The sequence below is a fragment of the Pteropus medius genome, unplaced genomic scaffold, assembly GCF_902729225.1.
Source record: "Pteropus medius unplaced genomic scaffold, Ma_sr-lr_union100, whole genome shotgun sequence".
In the NCBI taxonomy this organism is placed as follows: domain Eukaryota; kingdom Metazoa; phylum Chordata; class Mammalia; order Chiroptera; family Pteropodidae; genus Pteropus; species Pteropus medius.
Genome location: NW_024355008.1, coordinates 2,695,956 through 2,714,091, shown reverse-complemented (window position 1 = coordinate 2,714,091; position 18,136 = coordinate 2,695,956). Strand labels below are relative to the sequence as shown.

At 34.6% G+C, this 18,136-nt stretch overlaps 1 protein-coding gene across 2 annotated transcripts; it reads right to left on the bottom strand.

Moving 5' to 3' along the window:
• Positions 1–1,384: 1,384 nt before the first annotated feature.
• Positions 1,385–16,402, bottom strand: PCNP (PEST proteolytic signal containing nuclear protein). 2 transcript variants are annotated; one of them, XM_039856860.1, is made up of 6 exons: positions 16,224–16,402; positions 10,882–11,059; positions 10,644–10,806; positions 7,558–7,632; positions 4,093–4,148; positions 1,385–3,189 (listed from the first exon to the last, which is right to left on the bottom strand). In XM_039856860.1, exons 2-6 carry the CDS (start codon positions 10,935–10,937, stop codon positions 3,063–3,065), a joined length of 477 nt encoding a protein of 158 aa, XP_039712794.1. In that variant the 5' UTR covers positions 10,938–11,059; positions 16,224–16,402; the 3' UTR covers positions 1,385–3,062. The 2 variants fall into 2 exon arrangements, with proteins under 2 accessions (XP_039712794.1, XP_039712793.1); XM_039856859.1 differs by lacking the exon at positions 10,882–11,059 and having other exon boundaries at positions 10,644–10,858.
• Between the last annotated feature and the right edge of the window lie 1,734 nt (positions 16,403–18,136).

Here is an 18,136-nt window from a genome sequence, read left to right as displayed (position 1 = left end):
AGGAGTACACCTAGTGCCGATTTTGGTTTCTGAATACCATTCTCTCATAAAAGGACCCATGGATGTTTAGACAAATCACTGATTCCAGGGCTGGAGGAGAAAATACAAGATGGGTCCATTATATCTTCTGGTGTAGAAATTAAGGAAGTATTTTTTAAAAGGATGGGGACAGGTCAAAAAGATATGTGAGTCAACTGGAATCAGTTTGCATGGGAAAATCTGGGACATTTTGAGTAACAAAGGGTTATAACCTAGAAAATAATCAATAAAATAAGAACAGAGAAGAAAACTTCCTCACAGTAGAATTTCAACTACTAAAATTAGAAGGAATGATGGAAACAGAAAATCATCATTTGGCAAATAGTACACTAACAATTGTTTCAGGAAAGAACCATGGGGTGGGAGGGAATGAATTCTTGCCAAATAGTGGGGAAAAGTATAATAGGATACGTACACAGTCCCAAAAATTTCCCCACAAGATACTTACCAATTGCAAACCCCAAATTAAGAGATCTTTTACAAATAATTGGCCTATACTTTTCAGAAAGTTCAAGGGCATGGAAGACAAACACTGAAGAAGTGTCCCAGACCAAAGGAGCTAAAGAGAGATGACAATAAAGTGGATCTCCAACTAGGGAGACGTTGGTGGAGCAAATGGTGAAATCTGAATCAGGTCTGTAGAATAACAGTATAAAATAATATAACAGATAAAAGTATTATAATGTTAATTACCTGATTTTGATAATTGTCCTGTGGTTATGTAAGATGTTAACATTTGGAGAACATGGGAATACTTTGTTTTTGCAATGTTTTCTAAGTCTGAAATTTTTTCTAAATGAAGTTAAAAAAATTTAAAAAGTATCTTCACTTGACCATAAAAGTAACTTCAACAATCTTTTCATAGTATGTCAAGCTAACCTTGATCATTAAAGAAAAAACACTTGAAACTCATAGCCTTCATCTGTAATTAGTCAAACTAGATACGTGTCTTAATTCTAAAATGTAGTTCAAACTTTTTGTTTACTAAGACCTGACCTACTGGACAGCATTATAAACATCAAGAAACTATACAGAACTAGTGAATGGCAGACACTAATAAGAGAATACCTTCTAACATCTAAGGATTTTCAAAGATATGCCTTGGCAGAATTTTCTACAGCACAGGACAGATACTTTGGCAGTGGAGGAGGCAGATGATGCTATAGTAGTACTAAGTGCTAAGTTAGGTAAACTTCAATAATTTTAAATCTCCCATTACTCTGGCCAACAAACTGGGCAAAAGCAACAATCATAACATTTGTCTCTTCTGTTTAAAAAAAACAAAAACAAAATACAAAAACCAAAAAAGCCCCAGCAACGAGTGGAATAGAAAATAAGAACACTATTGAGTTTGACAAATTTATTGGTATTTTAGTAAAGACATTCATCTCAGTCGTTTCTCTCTCCCATCTTGACCTTAGGTTAATATTTCATTTAAGTCAAGAAAAGAATATGTAGGAGAGGAATGTTATTTTAACATAAACAGTAAAATGGACAAAAATGAAAAGTTCGCCTACATTAAAGCAAGTTAAATTCATGTATCTTGATATAATTAAATCATGTAAGAACTAATAGTTCAATATACATTTCCATTGTTTTACTTGGGGCTTACTCTAAACTTAAATGCAAGTGAACAAAGTGTTAGGAGTATATACAGGATTCTTCTCTGGAGTTATTATTACCTATTAAAAGAGCTTAGCAAGTAGTTACCACCATTAAGACAGTCTGGAGCTGCCTGCAAACATAACATTGTAGGAGTTTTCAAGGAAATCATACTGCATTTTTATCTATGACTGCGCCTTTAAAGATGTGTTTAACTGTCACATTAAAAAAGAATCCATTTACAATACAAAAGTACAAAAAAAAAAAACCCCTACAACACACAGCTCTAACAAAGTATATGTGTTCAAAGATTCCATAAAATGTTTAAAGATGCATTTTTCTTTCTATTTTCAGTACCTAAAATGTGCTTTTGAGAGGCCGTTGGTTACTATGTATACACTTAAACCATATTATTGTACTAAATAAGAATTCCTGTAGTAAGTTCAAATCAAATTGGATTTCACAAGTTAGTAACTTAAATGTCTGGACAAAGTTACAGAAAGTGCATCTTTCTCATTTCCCATCTTCATACAATGTTGCTTTTTTGGTGTTTGTTACCTTTTAAAAAATAAAAACAGCCAAATATTTAAGTATTATGTACATTTAAAATTTTTGGTGGTGGTTTGTATTTTAAAAGAAACAGCTTCCTTATGACTTGCTTCAAGATTTGGTGGAAATGCTTACAGGAACTAGCTAATAACAAAAACCAAGAGAAGCACATTCAAAATACTGATTTACTTTGGTAGCATATGGTTGTTCTTTGAAGACTAATGAAGGTAGACAAGACCCATTAAAGTGAAGTGGGCTATTTCAAATACTCAACAGTTTACATAAAATTTAAAAAAAATTTTTTTTAAAAAGAGCTAAGCATCTGTATCACTGATAGCAATGCGACATCTAGTTTATGACTTAAAACAAAACAAATGCCCATTAGGAAAAAAAACAATATTTTATCTAATTTACTTTTTGTCAATAGTCCAGTAACATTTTCCTCCCAATATAATACTCCCTTTCTCTATAAGGCTGTTCCTGGGAGCCAGAAAGTTTAGGTTAATAAGGGAGTTAAGTTAGTTAACTGCTAACAGTTTAAACAGACAATAACTTTTTGCTTCCCTCTTAATGTGCTAATAGTTGTGTCTAAAAAAATATGCAATTCTTAAAAAGGTACCATTTCTGATTTTTTTTATTATCTGTAACCTTTGGAAACTAATCACATGAAACTACAAAATTAGCAAATGTCTTGAAATCTGTATATAAAACATAAATTACCTCTAATTTCAAACTCTCATTTATTAGTGTACCACTCAATCTTAAAAAAAAAAAAAGGTGGCTCCAAAGATAGTCTTATACCATTCTTTAAAAAGGAAACTGTTCCTTTTAACTTTACACCCACCCTGCACTCCAATTTCAAAGCACATCATTTAATTGTCTTGGTCATGGACATTTCCAAGATGAGACTTTATATTCCGCTCCCACAGCTTCTGGTTATCAGAAAACCCATGTTTTCCTTTGTTGAAGGAGTTTGGTCCTGCTGATGTTGGTGTATCCCTGTGTTAAAAGAAATTTATTTAAAATGTTATATAAAGCCTTTGGGCCATGTTTTTAACTCATTCAAAATACAGGCTGAACATCAGAAGCTCCTACAGAGCTTTTTAAAAATACACTTTCCATAGACCCAGTCCTAAAATTTCAGATTCGGTAGGCCTGAGGAAGGGCCAAATAAATATGTAGTTTTAATAAACATTTAAGGTGATTCTGATACATAGCTAAGGGAGGCAACCGTTATGGTTTTTAAACCTGCTGCTTGCAAACCATTAATAAGGTCATGAAATCAATTTGTTGGCTTGCCATTAGCATTTATAAAATGTGAAACAGAAGAAAAACATTCAGATGTATCACACACAGAAAGGTTCAGATCATTTTATAAACTATTTCGATGTTTAGATAGATGTATACTAGGTGTTCAGACTGGGTTCCAATGTCAGATGTATTTCTTGGTTTCCAGTATGAAAGGAAGGCACTGGATCCAACAGTGCCACCGGGACTGTTCCCATTTGAATCATAAACCAAAATTCTGAAGACTGATGCTTGTTTATGGACTTAGGACTTAGTTCTTTGGGAGCTTATACATTTGGTAGAAATGGACATAATATGGGTTGATTTGAAGCTGAACTTTCTTACTAGCCTCTAAGTTATTCATTTATGCATATAAAGATAGGAAACTGAACATATAACTTGAAATTAAGATTATTTCCATGATACCAGAAACAGTGAAGAAAAATTAAAATGTCTTATTTTGGTATTTGGCATCTAAGTTATCAAGGAGAAAAGGACATTTCTGACCAAGATTAGGATTGAGATCATAAAGAGATGAAAGCCATTTCTTTGTATATCAGAAAAAAATTTAAATTCACCATCATTTTCTACAATATTCATGCAAAATTATAATACCTTCCAATATTCTTCATTCTCATCTTTGCTTCTGGAGGCATTTCCTCTGGTTCACTCTAGAGGAAAAAGAAGTAAACGGAGATGACTGCATATAGGTTTTTTTAATTCATTTATTTACAAATATGCTAAAATTTATATCTAAGTCTTTTAGCATTTTCAATACTGTAAATTTTGGTAAAAGGGGGAAATTATCTTAACTACACTTTAAAAAGAAAAGCACATCTTTTAGTATACTGATTTAACATTAAAAAATGTGGTAAAAACTTGATATTCTAGAACTAAAACCATTTGTTTATTATGTACTACATATTGTGCCAAATGCTTTAATACGTATGACTTTTAAAATCCTGACAATCCCACAAGGTGGGTATGATTATCATGAGTTAAACAAGGTTAACTTGTCCTGGATTACGAAACTAATAAATAGCAAAACAGTCAAATGCCAAAGACTCTTAACCACTTTACTATATTGTTCTTTCTCAAAATGTCTGCTTTACTATAAAGACACCTTGAAGTTCATGCCTTACTACTTTTCCTTATAACTACTAAAAAGATATATTACATGTCAAGTTCCTTTTAGATGTTTTTATGCATAAATGTTGCTGCCGAGCTACATATCCCTTTTAAAAAGGGTGTCCTTAAGATCCACCTTAAAGGAATTTCTACTGGTCAAATCTGGAACAATTTGAGCATTATAGCCTACTGAATAAAGAATCCACGAGCCCACACTTATATAAAGGAAAGCTTTCCTTTACAATGAGACAATAAACATTGAAGAGATGAAACAAATTTGAAAAATAATCATTTGGCAAACATAATAATTGATTCTGGCAAGAATCACCAATGGATGTTAACTCTCATGACTAAATGTTTAAGAAATTATGTATTTCCGCATATGCTCAAATAGCCCCAAAAAGATAAATTTTAATTAGAAAAGGCAAAATAGTAATTTGACAGTAGAGAAATCTAGCAGACATCACTTTAAACAAATGATCAAAGTTAACGTTGCTAGTAATGAGACATAATGACAACCTGTGCTCCCTGATATGATGCACTGAGAACTTGACATCATTTCTGTGGTATTCGTGTCAAAAGGAATGGGAATCTAATCAGGAGGAAACATCAGAAAAATTCCAACTGAGGGACATTATATAAAATAACTGGCCTGAACTCTTTGAAAATGTTAATACCATGAAATCAGAGAGGAACTGTCCAAACTAAAGAAGACTAAAGAGATACAACTGAAAAAAAATTTTTAATTTCAAAATTAATTAAATGATGCATTTGTCCAATATATTTTAGGCTCAGATATACATCCAAGGTTACTTAACCATGTTCTACAAAAGAAGAGCCAGATGAAGATTTTAGATGCATTTTTTTATCTAAGAGACAAGTTTATCCTTTACTATCATTATCTTATAGCAGAAATAGTATTGCTGAACCAGTCCAAAATTTCTTTAGAAAATAGTTAGGGAAGACAGAAAAGGATGATGCAAAGAACAGAGGATTAGAAAACACAAGATGTAAATTCTAGTTCAACATTTGTGTGCATTAGCACATACTTATGCATACATTACTTAATTTCTCCATTTTCAAAATAGAAATAACTGTATCACACAATTCACAGGGATATATGGAGAGTAAAATAAAGTTATGTGAAAAGATATCCAAATTGTAAGGCATTCAAATAAGCTATTACTGTTATGTAGGTGCTTACAATTTCCAGCCTCTACTTTTACATATGCTGTTCCCTTCTTCCTATATTGCCCTTTCCTCATAAAATCCGTATATACTAAAGTTGTACCTAATCTCTTAAGAATTTAGAAATGGCAGAAAACATTAAATATTAAAGTTAGTGCTTTTCAAACTTTTTTGGAGGGAGGCAAGGCAATGAAATACTTTTTTCCTCAACAAAATCTTGTGTTCCCAAATATCAAACAGATAAGAGAATCACTATAAATGAAACAAGGGCAGGAGACTAGAGCCCTGCTTGTTAGGCATCACCTAATAGCACAGTAGCTCCTGACACATTTCCACAGAACCCCAGAACTCTGAAAAACAATTAAATATCTATGCTCTAAATTGAGCCTGAATTTTACAGTTAAAAAACTTAAGGCTCCAAAAAGGTAAAGTGACTTATTTATTCAGAGGCTTTCTACCAGTTAATAACTGGACAAACAGGACAAGAATCCAGGTCTTCCCAACTGCCAGTCCAATGGTCTTTCCATGCTGCTTCAGAAAGTTACCCAGTCTCTCTCCTTCCCCTGAATTTCCACATTACTTCATCTCTTCAGGTACTTCTGACTTTTATTTTGTACTGTTTCATGTGTTAAGTCTCTGCTCTACTATGCTGAGTTTCTAGAGGAACGTATCTAATTTATCTCCGTAATCTCACTGTGCCTAGCACATAGAAAGCACTCAAAATATGTAGAATGAGTAAACATCCAAGGAGGATGCAGTGATAATCATATAATTCTTTACCTACTTATCTGGGCTCCAATCATCCCACTTTTATCCTTGCCTAAACGCCTCTACAAAAATCTCCAATCCAGTCAAATCCAGCTGCTTAGTATCTACCATTTGTGATTTGAAAGCAATGTCTTAGCTTACAAAAATATTCCATGGTTTCTCAAAATCCTGCCTAATGTTTTAGCACCCAACTCATATTTCTTCTCTTATATAGTCTTCCCAATCACTCTTGCCCCAGTGTTTGTGCACCTCTGAACATATATTTCTTATTTATATTCCCTTGAGGAGCAATTACTCATCATGTACCCTGTAATGCTTAATTGTTACAAATGGGGCCACATCTTAATGGGGGTTAGGTTTTAAAGTCAAAGCCTAAGGAAAAAAAATCAGTGAAAATTATACTTAAAATTCCAAATGTCATTCATAAGCCTGGTAAGAGAGGGACACTTTGAAGGGCATGAGGGAACTAGGACTGCCTAAGTGAACAGCAGATAAGCATCTCATGCTTATCCTGGAATATATGCTTACTGAGTAAAACTTCTAGCAGAATCACTTATATTATTTGTTACTGTTATTCCTCATGGGGATAAATAGAGAAAGCATTATTGCTGCCTTTTAAAAGTTGAATGCATGCATAATGTCTCATCACTGAAGACTTCAACTATAGAATTTATTCAAGGCAGCAGTACTGAATTTTTTTGAGGGGGTACTACATACTTCCTAGTACAAATAGATATTATTATTCATAATCAGCAATTGTTGGTTTGATTTTTAAGTTCCTTGTCCCCAGAGTCAATAATTTTTTAAATAACCCTACTACCAAATAAAATAAATAGAAACATCCAGATTTGGCAGATGTCATACACACAAAAAAAGTGATCACAGTTGCAAAGGAAATTCACTAAGTACCATTAATACAACCTATAATTTGCTGGTAACATCTTCCTTAAAAAACTAGTTATTAAAGGAAAATAACAAAACTAGGTGTCAACTTACATCTTCATCTTCATTAAAAGCTGCTGCTACTGAAAGGGTTTTTGGAGCAAGAGTTGGAACAGTTTCTTTAGGCTTCTGAAGAAGAAACATATTAAAGAGTATCACACAATGTTTACACAAACTTGTTAAATGATAAAAATAATTTATCTTCAAAGATTCAACTTTATGTTTTCTTAGAAATAATCTTAAGGAACTCAGATAGGTTTTATTTTACTTCATTGTCCATCTATTTTCCTCCTGTAAAAGATTTTCTAGTTATGACCTATAATTTAGCATTATTTAGCTAAGGGGTATCTGGTTCAGGCAAGAGAAAATGATTAGTAATACTTTCCCACAGTAAAAAATAAATATAGTGTGCCTTGGGAACATAAAAAACATCCATCTTTCTACTAGCTAATTTTGTGCCCTCTGGCCTGTGAATGTGCTTCTCTCTAAAGTTTTTGACGTTAATTGTCGTCACTATCTCCAATCCTCTAGCCACCCATTCAGTCTTCAATCCACTGCAATCTGGCTCCCTCCCTTACCATCCATTTCCCATGATTCGTCACTCACTCAGAATCAGGTGACCCCGATACTGTAGGGTTAATAATGACTAGTACGCTGCATTTGACTCTATCAGCTCCTTTTTGAAAACACCTGTACCTTGGCTTCTGTGACACTGCTTTTTATTGGCTATTCTCATAATTCTCTGACTTTTTCTTTTCTCTCTCCCCTCCCTCTTTTTTTCCCTTAAATAACAGATACTCAAGGTTCTGTTGTTAGTTACCTTTCGTTTTCTATACTTTCCTGGTAGACTGCATTCATTCCCAAAGTTTTAAATAGTTGTAACTACCAAATCCTATCTCCAAATAGGATGTCATCTGCCCACTGGACAACAAACAGCTCCATTTAGAGCTCTTGTGGCTCAGGTACTTTAGTTTCATAGTGTTCATAAATACCAAGCCAGAAAATTTTCCTCAACTTGCACATCCTACTGTTAAAGTCCTGCTGATTAGATTTCTATTTAATAAACTTAAATTTCCCTGCCTTCGCATCACACTACCACACTATCAACGCCTAAGGTCATTTAGCATTACTTGCCTGAACTGTTAGAAGCACCATCTCCCCCATCTTCTGTTTTTTTCCCCTCTAATTCTTGGTACTGAGTGATCTATATGGAGTGATGTTTCTAAAATGCAAATCTGTTTAAGGGTCAAGACTCATATTGCTCCATAGCCCTGCTAGAACCTAAAGAATAAAGCCAAACTATATTATAGAAATAAGCCCTCTATGATTTAGTCCAAAGGTCTCATTTTGGGGGCTTTCTATCCTACATTTTCCTTCCGCTTCCAAACTACGAACATTTTCCTGAATGCACCATGTGGGTTCATACCTAAACTGCCTTTGCAAGAAATTCCTTTTATCCAAGATGCCTTTTTGCCCCCTGCCTATACTTAAGGCCAACTCCAATATCACCTCATCAGAGAAATCTTCTCTGACCTGCTGAAACAAAATTAACCATCCCTTCTTCTAAAACAAACAAATACTTTTTGTAAACAACGTTTGCTTTTGAAGGAATAAAAAATGTTAATTTGGAGATTACGCATAGTGACTCTAGAAACATCCTTTAATCTTTTAAAGTCATGTATTTGATAATTACATACAACAAAGACACAAGTATTTGCTGGTTCATCAACTATCTTTTCACATCATATAAAGAAAAGCAATGATTTAAACTATATTTTATGTCCTACATCTCAACTCCTAGGAAGACTGTTTATACTAGTTTATTTTATGAAAACAGATCTTTGTTTTCCAAAGATTAAAAATTTTACTGAGTAGGTACCTTTTCAAACATAACTTTCCCATCTAATATGATCAGCAATAACTAAATCATGTCAATGAGTTAAAAAAAGTAGGGATTTGGATATCTGATATTGGGGGTGTTGAACCACAGTAAAATTTACTATCGGGGGAACATGTGTATCAGAAGTATACATGAGAATACATGTTTAATGACTATCAAAAAATGTATATATTTATGCAGTTAGGTCTATGAAACTTTTAAAAAACCCAACTTAAACAAACAAAAAAATCAGTTCAAATAGGGAGACTAGTCATAAGTAATGAAGTTACAAGCTAAATGTCTTTTGTTCAGATTGAATTTTAAAAAACAAAGGAAGAAAGAAAGACAAAAGGCAAACAAAGCAGCATAGGATGGGAGTGGGGGTTCTGAGGATGGCAGTTCTTTTAAAACTCTAGTAGTAACCTGATCCATATTTTTAAGATCTCTGAATAAACATCTAGTGCAGAAAAAAGCTGTATGCATTTGGCAACTGAGCATTAATTTTCATAGACTAGACATGAATAAACAACTCAAAATAATTATAAGACTTTTCCTCCTTATACAAGAATGTATTTTCTAAAGCCAATAGTGATACACTATAATTAACTTAAAGAAGAGATCCATTTGGTTGAACCGTATAAAATTGTCACTTTTATAAGTCAGAAATTGTCTAATTTCTAAATCTCATGTGTTTCAATCTAGCATTTCAAATACTTTCCAGACGCTCCATTAGTTCATTAGTACTAATTCAAAGTTTACATATTAAAATAAGGGATCAAAGTTCATCTGTAACTACTGTCACAGGATATCAATATCCACTTGTAGCTCCAAAGTAAGATAACCAGGAGCTCTGACCAGGTAATACCTTATGAGTAGTTTAAGAAAAATAACTGATTTCTAGAGATATTATTTTTAATATTACTAGATTGAAAAGTTAAGAAATATAAGCTGAAATTCTTTCTGAAAATATTTTTCAAGAGGTTTTGCTCAACTTAGTAAAAATTCTAAGCTACTTATAATCATATGATGTTTATAACAGTTGTTCCCCTCTCATATTGCAAACATTTCTTTAAAATAACTTTATGAGTTATAATTCATCCAGACCTTTCTTGAACATATAGTAACTCCTTAAATACTTACATGTTAAGTTCATGCATCCATGTACCTTCTTACATTTAATTTACCTAACCAAGTTAAAGCAGGTTTCCAAAACAAATTCTTAAAACCCATTACAAACATCATATATAAAATAACAACTCACACTTGATCCAAGTTTGATGGATATGGCTGAGGCTTTCTTTGTCGTCTGACTACCTATGGCAAATCCAAACTTGGAGATCTTTGTTGGTTTTGTTGGGAAGTCAGCAGCTTCTTCTTCAGCTGATCGCTTCTCAGCGCTGCGACTGGAACTTTCCCCTCCATTACTGGAAGAAACAGTCTTAGTTTTCACAGGTTTTTCTGCTTCTTCTTCAGGTCCTGGTGAAGTCGAAACAACTTACCAAGATGAGCTATTTTTACTGAGCAGATTGATGGGAGCAGCAACCTCAAAAAGCATCGTTATAAGGAAGATACCTCTGTAGTTGTCACCTACTGACCCAACAGTCTCTTCCACTGTTTGTTAGAGTATACAGCAGGAACTGAGATTGTGTGGCAGTAGAAGAGGCTCCCATGAATTAACTAGCATAAAATACAGAGCAATTTAAAATTATAAACATAGAGTTCACAAAAAGTAAAAGCCCTTCAACTAAAAACTGTTATATAAACTGTACAATAATCTAGTGAGATTTTGCTTTTTAGAAATTAAGGTCTATAAATTATTCTAAACAAACGAGTTTGTGAGCAATTAGTCACATCACAGAATACATTTGACTAGTAATTATAATAATCTTCAATAATATACTACTAGTTACACAAAGTACCTAGTTTTGAACAGCCCATTATTACCTTAACTATAATGTTAATAACCCCTGGAGTAATTTTCTTGAGTGATGTCTTCCTCGTGTACATCTCATACAATCTTTATTTGTAAAAGAACTTAAAGGAAGACTTCAAAGTTACTGCCTTTTGAGTAATTTAATTCTACTCTGAAAACTTGGTTATCGCCTGTTTTAAGCTACCCTTAAGAGCCTTTAACAATTCTACTTATGTCTATATATTATTTTTTTCTCATGAAAGAAACACAAGCTAATTACAATTTCAAACAGTAGAAGGCATAAATATAAATATATATATATATAATGTTGGGAATGCAAGATGTTTCAGTAATTTTCTTCATGTTTGTATTCATGATGAAATTAGTTCACATCTTGAATATCTTAGATCTGTTACACAAGAAAGCTATCTAAGAACATATTGAGAGGTAAGAAAGACAGAAAGCTGACTTTTATTAAAAATTTTATTTTCTTTCCCCAGTTGACCAATTCACCAAATAAAATATATTCTGCTACGGTGAATAAGTAGTTTGTTGATGGAGATTTTTATGAAGATGACCTAAGGGATGGCTCTAACGATAGTTAAGAAAACAGGACAAAAAGCTAGAATGGGGGGTAAGGGGAAATTAAACATAGACTGACAAGTAAGGGGTCAAAAAACCAGTGGGCTATAGATCTTGATCTACATAGTTTTGGAATTACAAGGTTTCTAGTTAATAAGCACTTTGAACAGAACATTTGATTTTGTTTAGAGAAATAAAAGGAATTTTTTATTCCCTTTGGACAAGGGGTGAAAGCTGTAATGACAATGTAGGGAAGGAATTAAGCAGGACTAGGTTTTGGGAATTTCCCCAGGAGGTGCCATTCACTTATTTAGATGTGAAATTACAAAAGCACCTGAAGAATTAAAGATTGCTATTCAATAGTTAAAAAATCAGAACTCAATTTAGAGTTTCCTTAAAAAAAGTATTATTCATTTTTTTTCAAAGTCTAAGTTTATAACTAAAATAATTTATGCTAAATTTTATTCTGCTTCTATGTATACTTTTAATAATGTATGGAATATACAGTAAAACCCAAACAATGATAACTTCTGTGTGACTGATACACAGCTAAAATTGAAAACTCTGATGTATTGGAACATATAAAAACTCAGAAAAACATCAAAACGAACAGGATAAAGAATATTTAGTCTTGATGGTAGTGTAACTGCTCTTTGAACTGTGACCCAAGGGCCATAATTAGTCAAGCTTTCCAGTTCTTTTAAAACCTATCTTTACCTAATTCTAGATCTCCTTTTACCCAGAAACAAAAAATTTAGAAAAATGAAAGCATAAATATGAAAAGTGAAAACATAATTCTTACTATAATATTAACACAGCAAATGTGACAATGAGCTGAACTAGTATGTGCTAACACATGAAACACAATAATATCTGTCCAATCAATCACATGATGCTGTAGGGAAAATTCCTATAGAGACTGCTCTAGAAAAAGGTAGCATGAAAAGGTGAGCTGGGAAAACTACTCTACCATTAATTATCAACTGGCAGCAACTCAATTTTATTCACATCTGTGTTCTTGTCATCTGAAGAGGCAAACTATTAAGAACACCCACATCTCAGGTGCACACTGAAGATTAAACACTATGTCAATGACACTATGTCGATGAGGTCATTTCTACACACGACTGACTCCAGATCCAGCAATTTATTTCTGGATATAGTAAATCACTAGCCTTGCTCACTCTCAAAAAGTGGTCTTTTTTTTTTTGTAAGCAACTGTAAATACTCGATAGCTTTAGAAAATATCTACAAGTAAATGAAAAGGGGTGGGGAAGGAGTGAAGGAAGGTGGATGTACTTTTAGTATTCATTACTTAGCGTGGGTTGCGCTGTTATTTTCTCTTTTATTAATCCTCTTCTAACAATTATGCAGTAACATACACAAAACATTTAGGAAATAAAGCAAATGAAATAATCAATTAAGATGGGAAAATATGACAGCCAAATCTATATTATCAGTATAATTATAATTTCTAAAATTTTATAAATAGCTCATTAGAATATGAAATTTTGACCTAATTAAGCTTTGAAATATGCCATTAAATACCACTATCATTCTTAAGTCCATTAAGTGCTTTCCTTTAAACACAACATGTACTACTTTAGTATTTGGGGCTTTTAATAAAAATTGCTATTTTCAATTATTTAATAAAATGTTCTGTATTTTGGGATTGTGGAAAACAAAATTTTGGAAGCTCATAGATTAGTAAGGTAAAAATTTTTAGCAATGTGACTTAAATTTTAATGGATTAAAAAAAATGTGGCCGCTTTAAAAATAAGAAAATCGCAAATCGATTTATAACAAAACATGGATAGTTATAGCAACTGCTAGATTCTTTATCAAGGAATATTTTAATTAAAGGGATTTAATCTAGTTTATATTCATTTCGAGCAAACAAACTGTGTAGGTTAATTAAGGTGAAATCAAATTACACTTGGTACAAACACTTTCCTTCCCCCATTGAACAGCTGGATAGAGGACCTTGGACCACAAAGGTACCTTACTTTGAAAAAATTTACTTAATAAGAAAGTTCAAGGGTATCCTTCATGATTCATTTGCACACCAGTAATTTTTTCATCTTCAAAAAAAAAGGGAGGGACACACAGCTACCTCCCTAATAGGACTCTCATGCAGCTTAAATGAGAACATATGCAAGACCTTCCTAGTGTCTGCCATAAAAAACATCAATTTCATTAAAACGAGCCTTAAGAGCACTTCAGGTCTTGCTTCCTGACAACTGCTGTCAGTTTTGGCTCAAATAAACTTATAAAAAATTCTTTACAAAAAATAATAAAGTAGATCTTAGATAACCTAAAATACCCTGAAATGACCATGATTATATGAATAGCTGTTCTCTAAAATTTCTATTTCAAGGAGCTACAAAAATTTAGCCAAATAGAAAAAAAAAAATGGACCTAAGGCCTCACTCTTAGCATTCTCTCTTCTCTTTAAGATGAGAACAGGTGGTTTGAATACATAGCTTCTCTTACTGACATAAATTCATGTTAACCATGGAAGCACTCTCATAAAAAATACACTTTCAACTTACTGGATTGTTCAACAGGAATTAAAAATCAGAATATTCTCTAGGTAAGCCTTTAAGAGAAACTTCATAATGTCTACCTGCCACAAAATTATCAATTTAGCAAGATCTATTTGTAGTTAAAATGTTTTAACTATATGATTCCTTTGTACAATTTCATTAAAAATATCTGACATTCAAAAATGGTTTATATGCAACAGCACTATTTTCTTGTAAAGGGAGGCACACCCAAGGCAAATCATGTAAGTTATTAAAGAACGTTACTTATTCTCAGTCACCAACAAGGAGACGAGAATAATTTTTAATATCAACAAATATAATTTTATACCACCCCCACACAAAAATATGCTGAAATAGAAACATCAAAATTCATACTACAGAGCTAATTATCCCTAACTGAAAGGGTAGTGAATTAATTATACAGTGGAATTATGCTTACATTAAAGGTACATTTTACACATCTCCAGCACTCTTGGTCAAAACACTTTAAAATTCAGTCTAAATTTAAAATAGTCTGAAAGCCAGATAAGATTTTGTTTTCCTCAAACTACTTTTTAATATAATTTTATTCGTTAATTTCCAAAAAAAACCCAATAACTTTTGAAGGGAAAAAAAATCCCTAATGAGGCAGTACTAGATGGTTTTAAATTGTTTTACTAGCAAAAAAAGGGGGCGAATGGGGAGAGAGTTTTCGCTCAATAGCATTGTACATGTTTTTTAATTAGGAAATTCTGGGTCCAAAGGAACTAATTTAACATTACATTTTTCTCAATTTTTGTTCCCAAGATAACTCATCATGTTAATAGTTTCCAATAGCTGCCTTCACATGCTATTAATATTCTGTATTTTCTCGTACTAAATACTTTTAGGGATAAGAACTTGAAAGAGTTAGAATGGAGAATAGTATTTAAAACGTTCTAAAGATATTATGATCAGCTCGCACGTGTTAAATTACTTGCCTTGTTACGACAAAGGGGAGCTGGAGAAATTACATGCTTCTTTCCCTTAATGTACAAAACCCAAATTTACAGGCGTGGAGAGAACAGAATAAAGATAGCTGTAACCTGAGTACATCGTAACAAAACACAGGAAGAGTCACACTAGCCTGTTTAGCCAACTAAATATTTGGCATGCAGCGAGCTGGCAACAGCCTAACTCAGAAAAGACAGACACTTCAAAGAAAGGCAACCAAGCCCTAACACTAGACTTCACAGTTTAACGAGCCGGCAGGCCAAGTATTCCTCTTTTCCTGCAACCGCTCCACCCATCCCGCTACATGGTCAATATTCGGCTTGAAAATATAAAAGCCAGGGTTATTCACCTCCTCAGCGAAAAGAAAGCAGCAAACTAACCCCTAGGTGTAAGTGAGAGGCCGGCACCGTCGGAAACTCGGCCTGCGGCCAGTTCCAGAGGCCACTGCTGGGTGACCCAGTGCGTGCGCGTGTTTTGTGTTACGTGCATCTCCAGTGTGGCGGCAGCGGCTCCTGCATCGCCGCCCCTGATCCTATCCCGAGATCGATCCCCCTTTCTGGTGCCCATCTCCCTTCTCCTCAGAACTAGGGCGTCCGCTGGGGCCAGGAGGTGACGAACAGTGGCCGACTATCCCTCAGCAAAGAGGCGAGGTGAGCCGGGATCACAGCGGGCCGCACCGGGCGTGCCCGGGGCTTGTCTGGGCCCAGCACCTGGCCGGATGAGCGCCAGATTCGCCCATTCTCGCCCCACTCTACGCCCCCCACCCCCGGGAGCTCATAGAAAGGCTCAGAGCATCCCACTCAGCCCGCGACGCTGGGGTTGTGTTCACCTCCGGCGGCTCCAACTCGCTGCGGCTTCTCAGGCTTTTCCTCTCCCGCCTTCCCGTCCGCCATTTTCCCCGCCGCGGCCTCCCTACAGCCACGCCAAGGACGTCACGGCCCCGCCCAGTAACCATTGAGCTGTGGAGCCCGCCTGCGAGGCGGCAGCCTAGAGCGGCCTTAGAGAATGAAAAGAGGCCTTTTCGAAAACGGAAGTGGGTGTGACATCATCGACTAGCCACTTCTGAAGGAAAGTTAGGGAGGTTTGGGCGGTCTCTATGAGGTCTGGTTAGGGACTTTTACTGCAGGTTGGTTAGGTTTTCATGGTCTAGTGGCGGATCCAGAGAAATGAGGGGACGTGGGAGCAGCATCCTGGAAATGGTGGAAATCGTGTAAGATTTTGCAGACTGGATGGAGTGTGGTTGCAGCTTAAACTGAGGTTCCTGGTCTTGGCGGATCACGTGTGCCAATCAAAGGAAAAAATGTAGGGCCGTATTTTTTCCTACTTAAGAGAGAAGTTAGCGTTTATTGAGCGTCCTCTTGTGTCAGACGCTTTCATTTAATCCCCACAATAGTCCAACGCGGAATTAGACTTTAACGGAGTTGAGGCCAAAGAATACTGTGTACAAGGTCACGTAGCCAAGTGGTAAAACTACTTTTTCTAAAGGCTGCAATTTCTGTATCAAGTTGAGAAGTTATTTTTGTTAAGTGAAGACTTCGATAATCTCTGCCTTACTTAGAAATCTAGTGGATCTTAAGGGTTTGCAGAATGAAGATCAAGAATTATATTGAGGCTAACTTCAGCTTCATCTCTTTTTTTCTATACTACCTCTTGCCATACAGGGTTGATTCCTTGCCTGAGGAACTGGATTTGCCCTATAATATACAGTGACTATTACTGAAATTGGTTTTAAGGAGTCAGAACATGGGTTTGAATACCCTGATCTGCCCTTTACTGGCTGAGTAAATCTTGAGGGTTTCTTACTGTATACAGGCCTACGTTTCCTTCTTTATAAAATAGAAATAATAATAGTACCTCCTCAAAGGGCCATCATGGAGCTCAATGAGATAATTTATATATAGCATTCTCTGGTCATTTGATATTTCCCTCAGTGTGAGTGTTTTTTTTTTTTTTAAGTTTTCTCCCGAGTTGGCTCAAAAGTTTTTTGACAACAAAACTACCCCCACCACACACACATGAGAGACCATTAAAAATACATATATATTTTTTTCCATAGTGTCTTTCATATATGAAAGGTGATCAGTATTTGTGAGTGGATGACTCCTCAGGCTCCAAGTCTGGAGAATGAAGAAAGAACCAATATGTTTCACATGACAGAAGCAGAGTGGTTTGATGGTGATGTGATGATTTGGTGATGCAAAGTCCCTGGTCCACGTTTTATGACAGTATGTAAATATGCCCAGCAAAACATTTTACATAGACAAGATAATTCATGTCTTTAATATTTCCCAGATGTGATCTGCACAAGTTATTTAATCACCCAGACTCTCACTTTTATCATTTTTTGAAGAGACATAAACAAGATTTTTATGTGAAAGTATGTATTTATAGATGTCTGTATTTTTAAAGGAGGAAAATTAAGTTCAAAGAGGTCACAACAGCTACCTAGGAGCAGATTTAGTTCTGTATACCAGCAGATTTAGTTCTGTATACCACATTGTAGAAGCTAAAGATGGAAGATATTAATTCATTCACCTATCACTTCCATGAAGTCATGTTTCCTAAGGAACTAGATTATACCAGTTTCAATAAATATTCATTGAACAAATGACTACAAGCTTCAGTAACCCCCAACAGATGGGTTAGGGAATGAAAGGACAGTGTACTGCAAAGAGCAATAGCATTCCATCAGACAAAAATGAATTTAAATTCTAACACTTCCATTTGCTAATACTGTGAGTT

What these genes read in the sequence shown, in the direction of transcription:
- PCNP (XM_039856859.1), bottom strand. Translation starts at nt 16,287, where the DNA reads ATGGCGGACGGGAAGGCGGGAGAGGAAAAGCCTGAGAAGCCGCAGCGA. An exon ending in CCATCAAACTTGGATCAAGT is followed by an intron (nt 7,633 to 10,643) that starts GTGAGTTGTTAT and finishes TTTCTTCTTCAG; the next exon opens with AAGCCTAAAGAAACTGTTCC. An exon ending in CTTTTAATGAAGATGAAGAT is followed by an intron (nt 4,149 to 7,557) that starts GTAAGTTGACAC and finishes TTTTTCCTCTAG; the next exon opens with AGTGAACCAGAGGAAATGCC.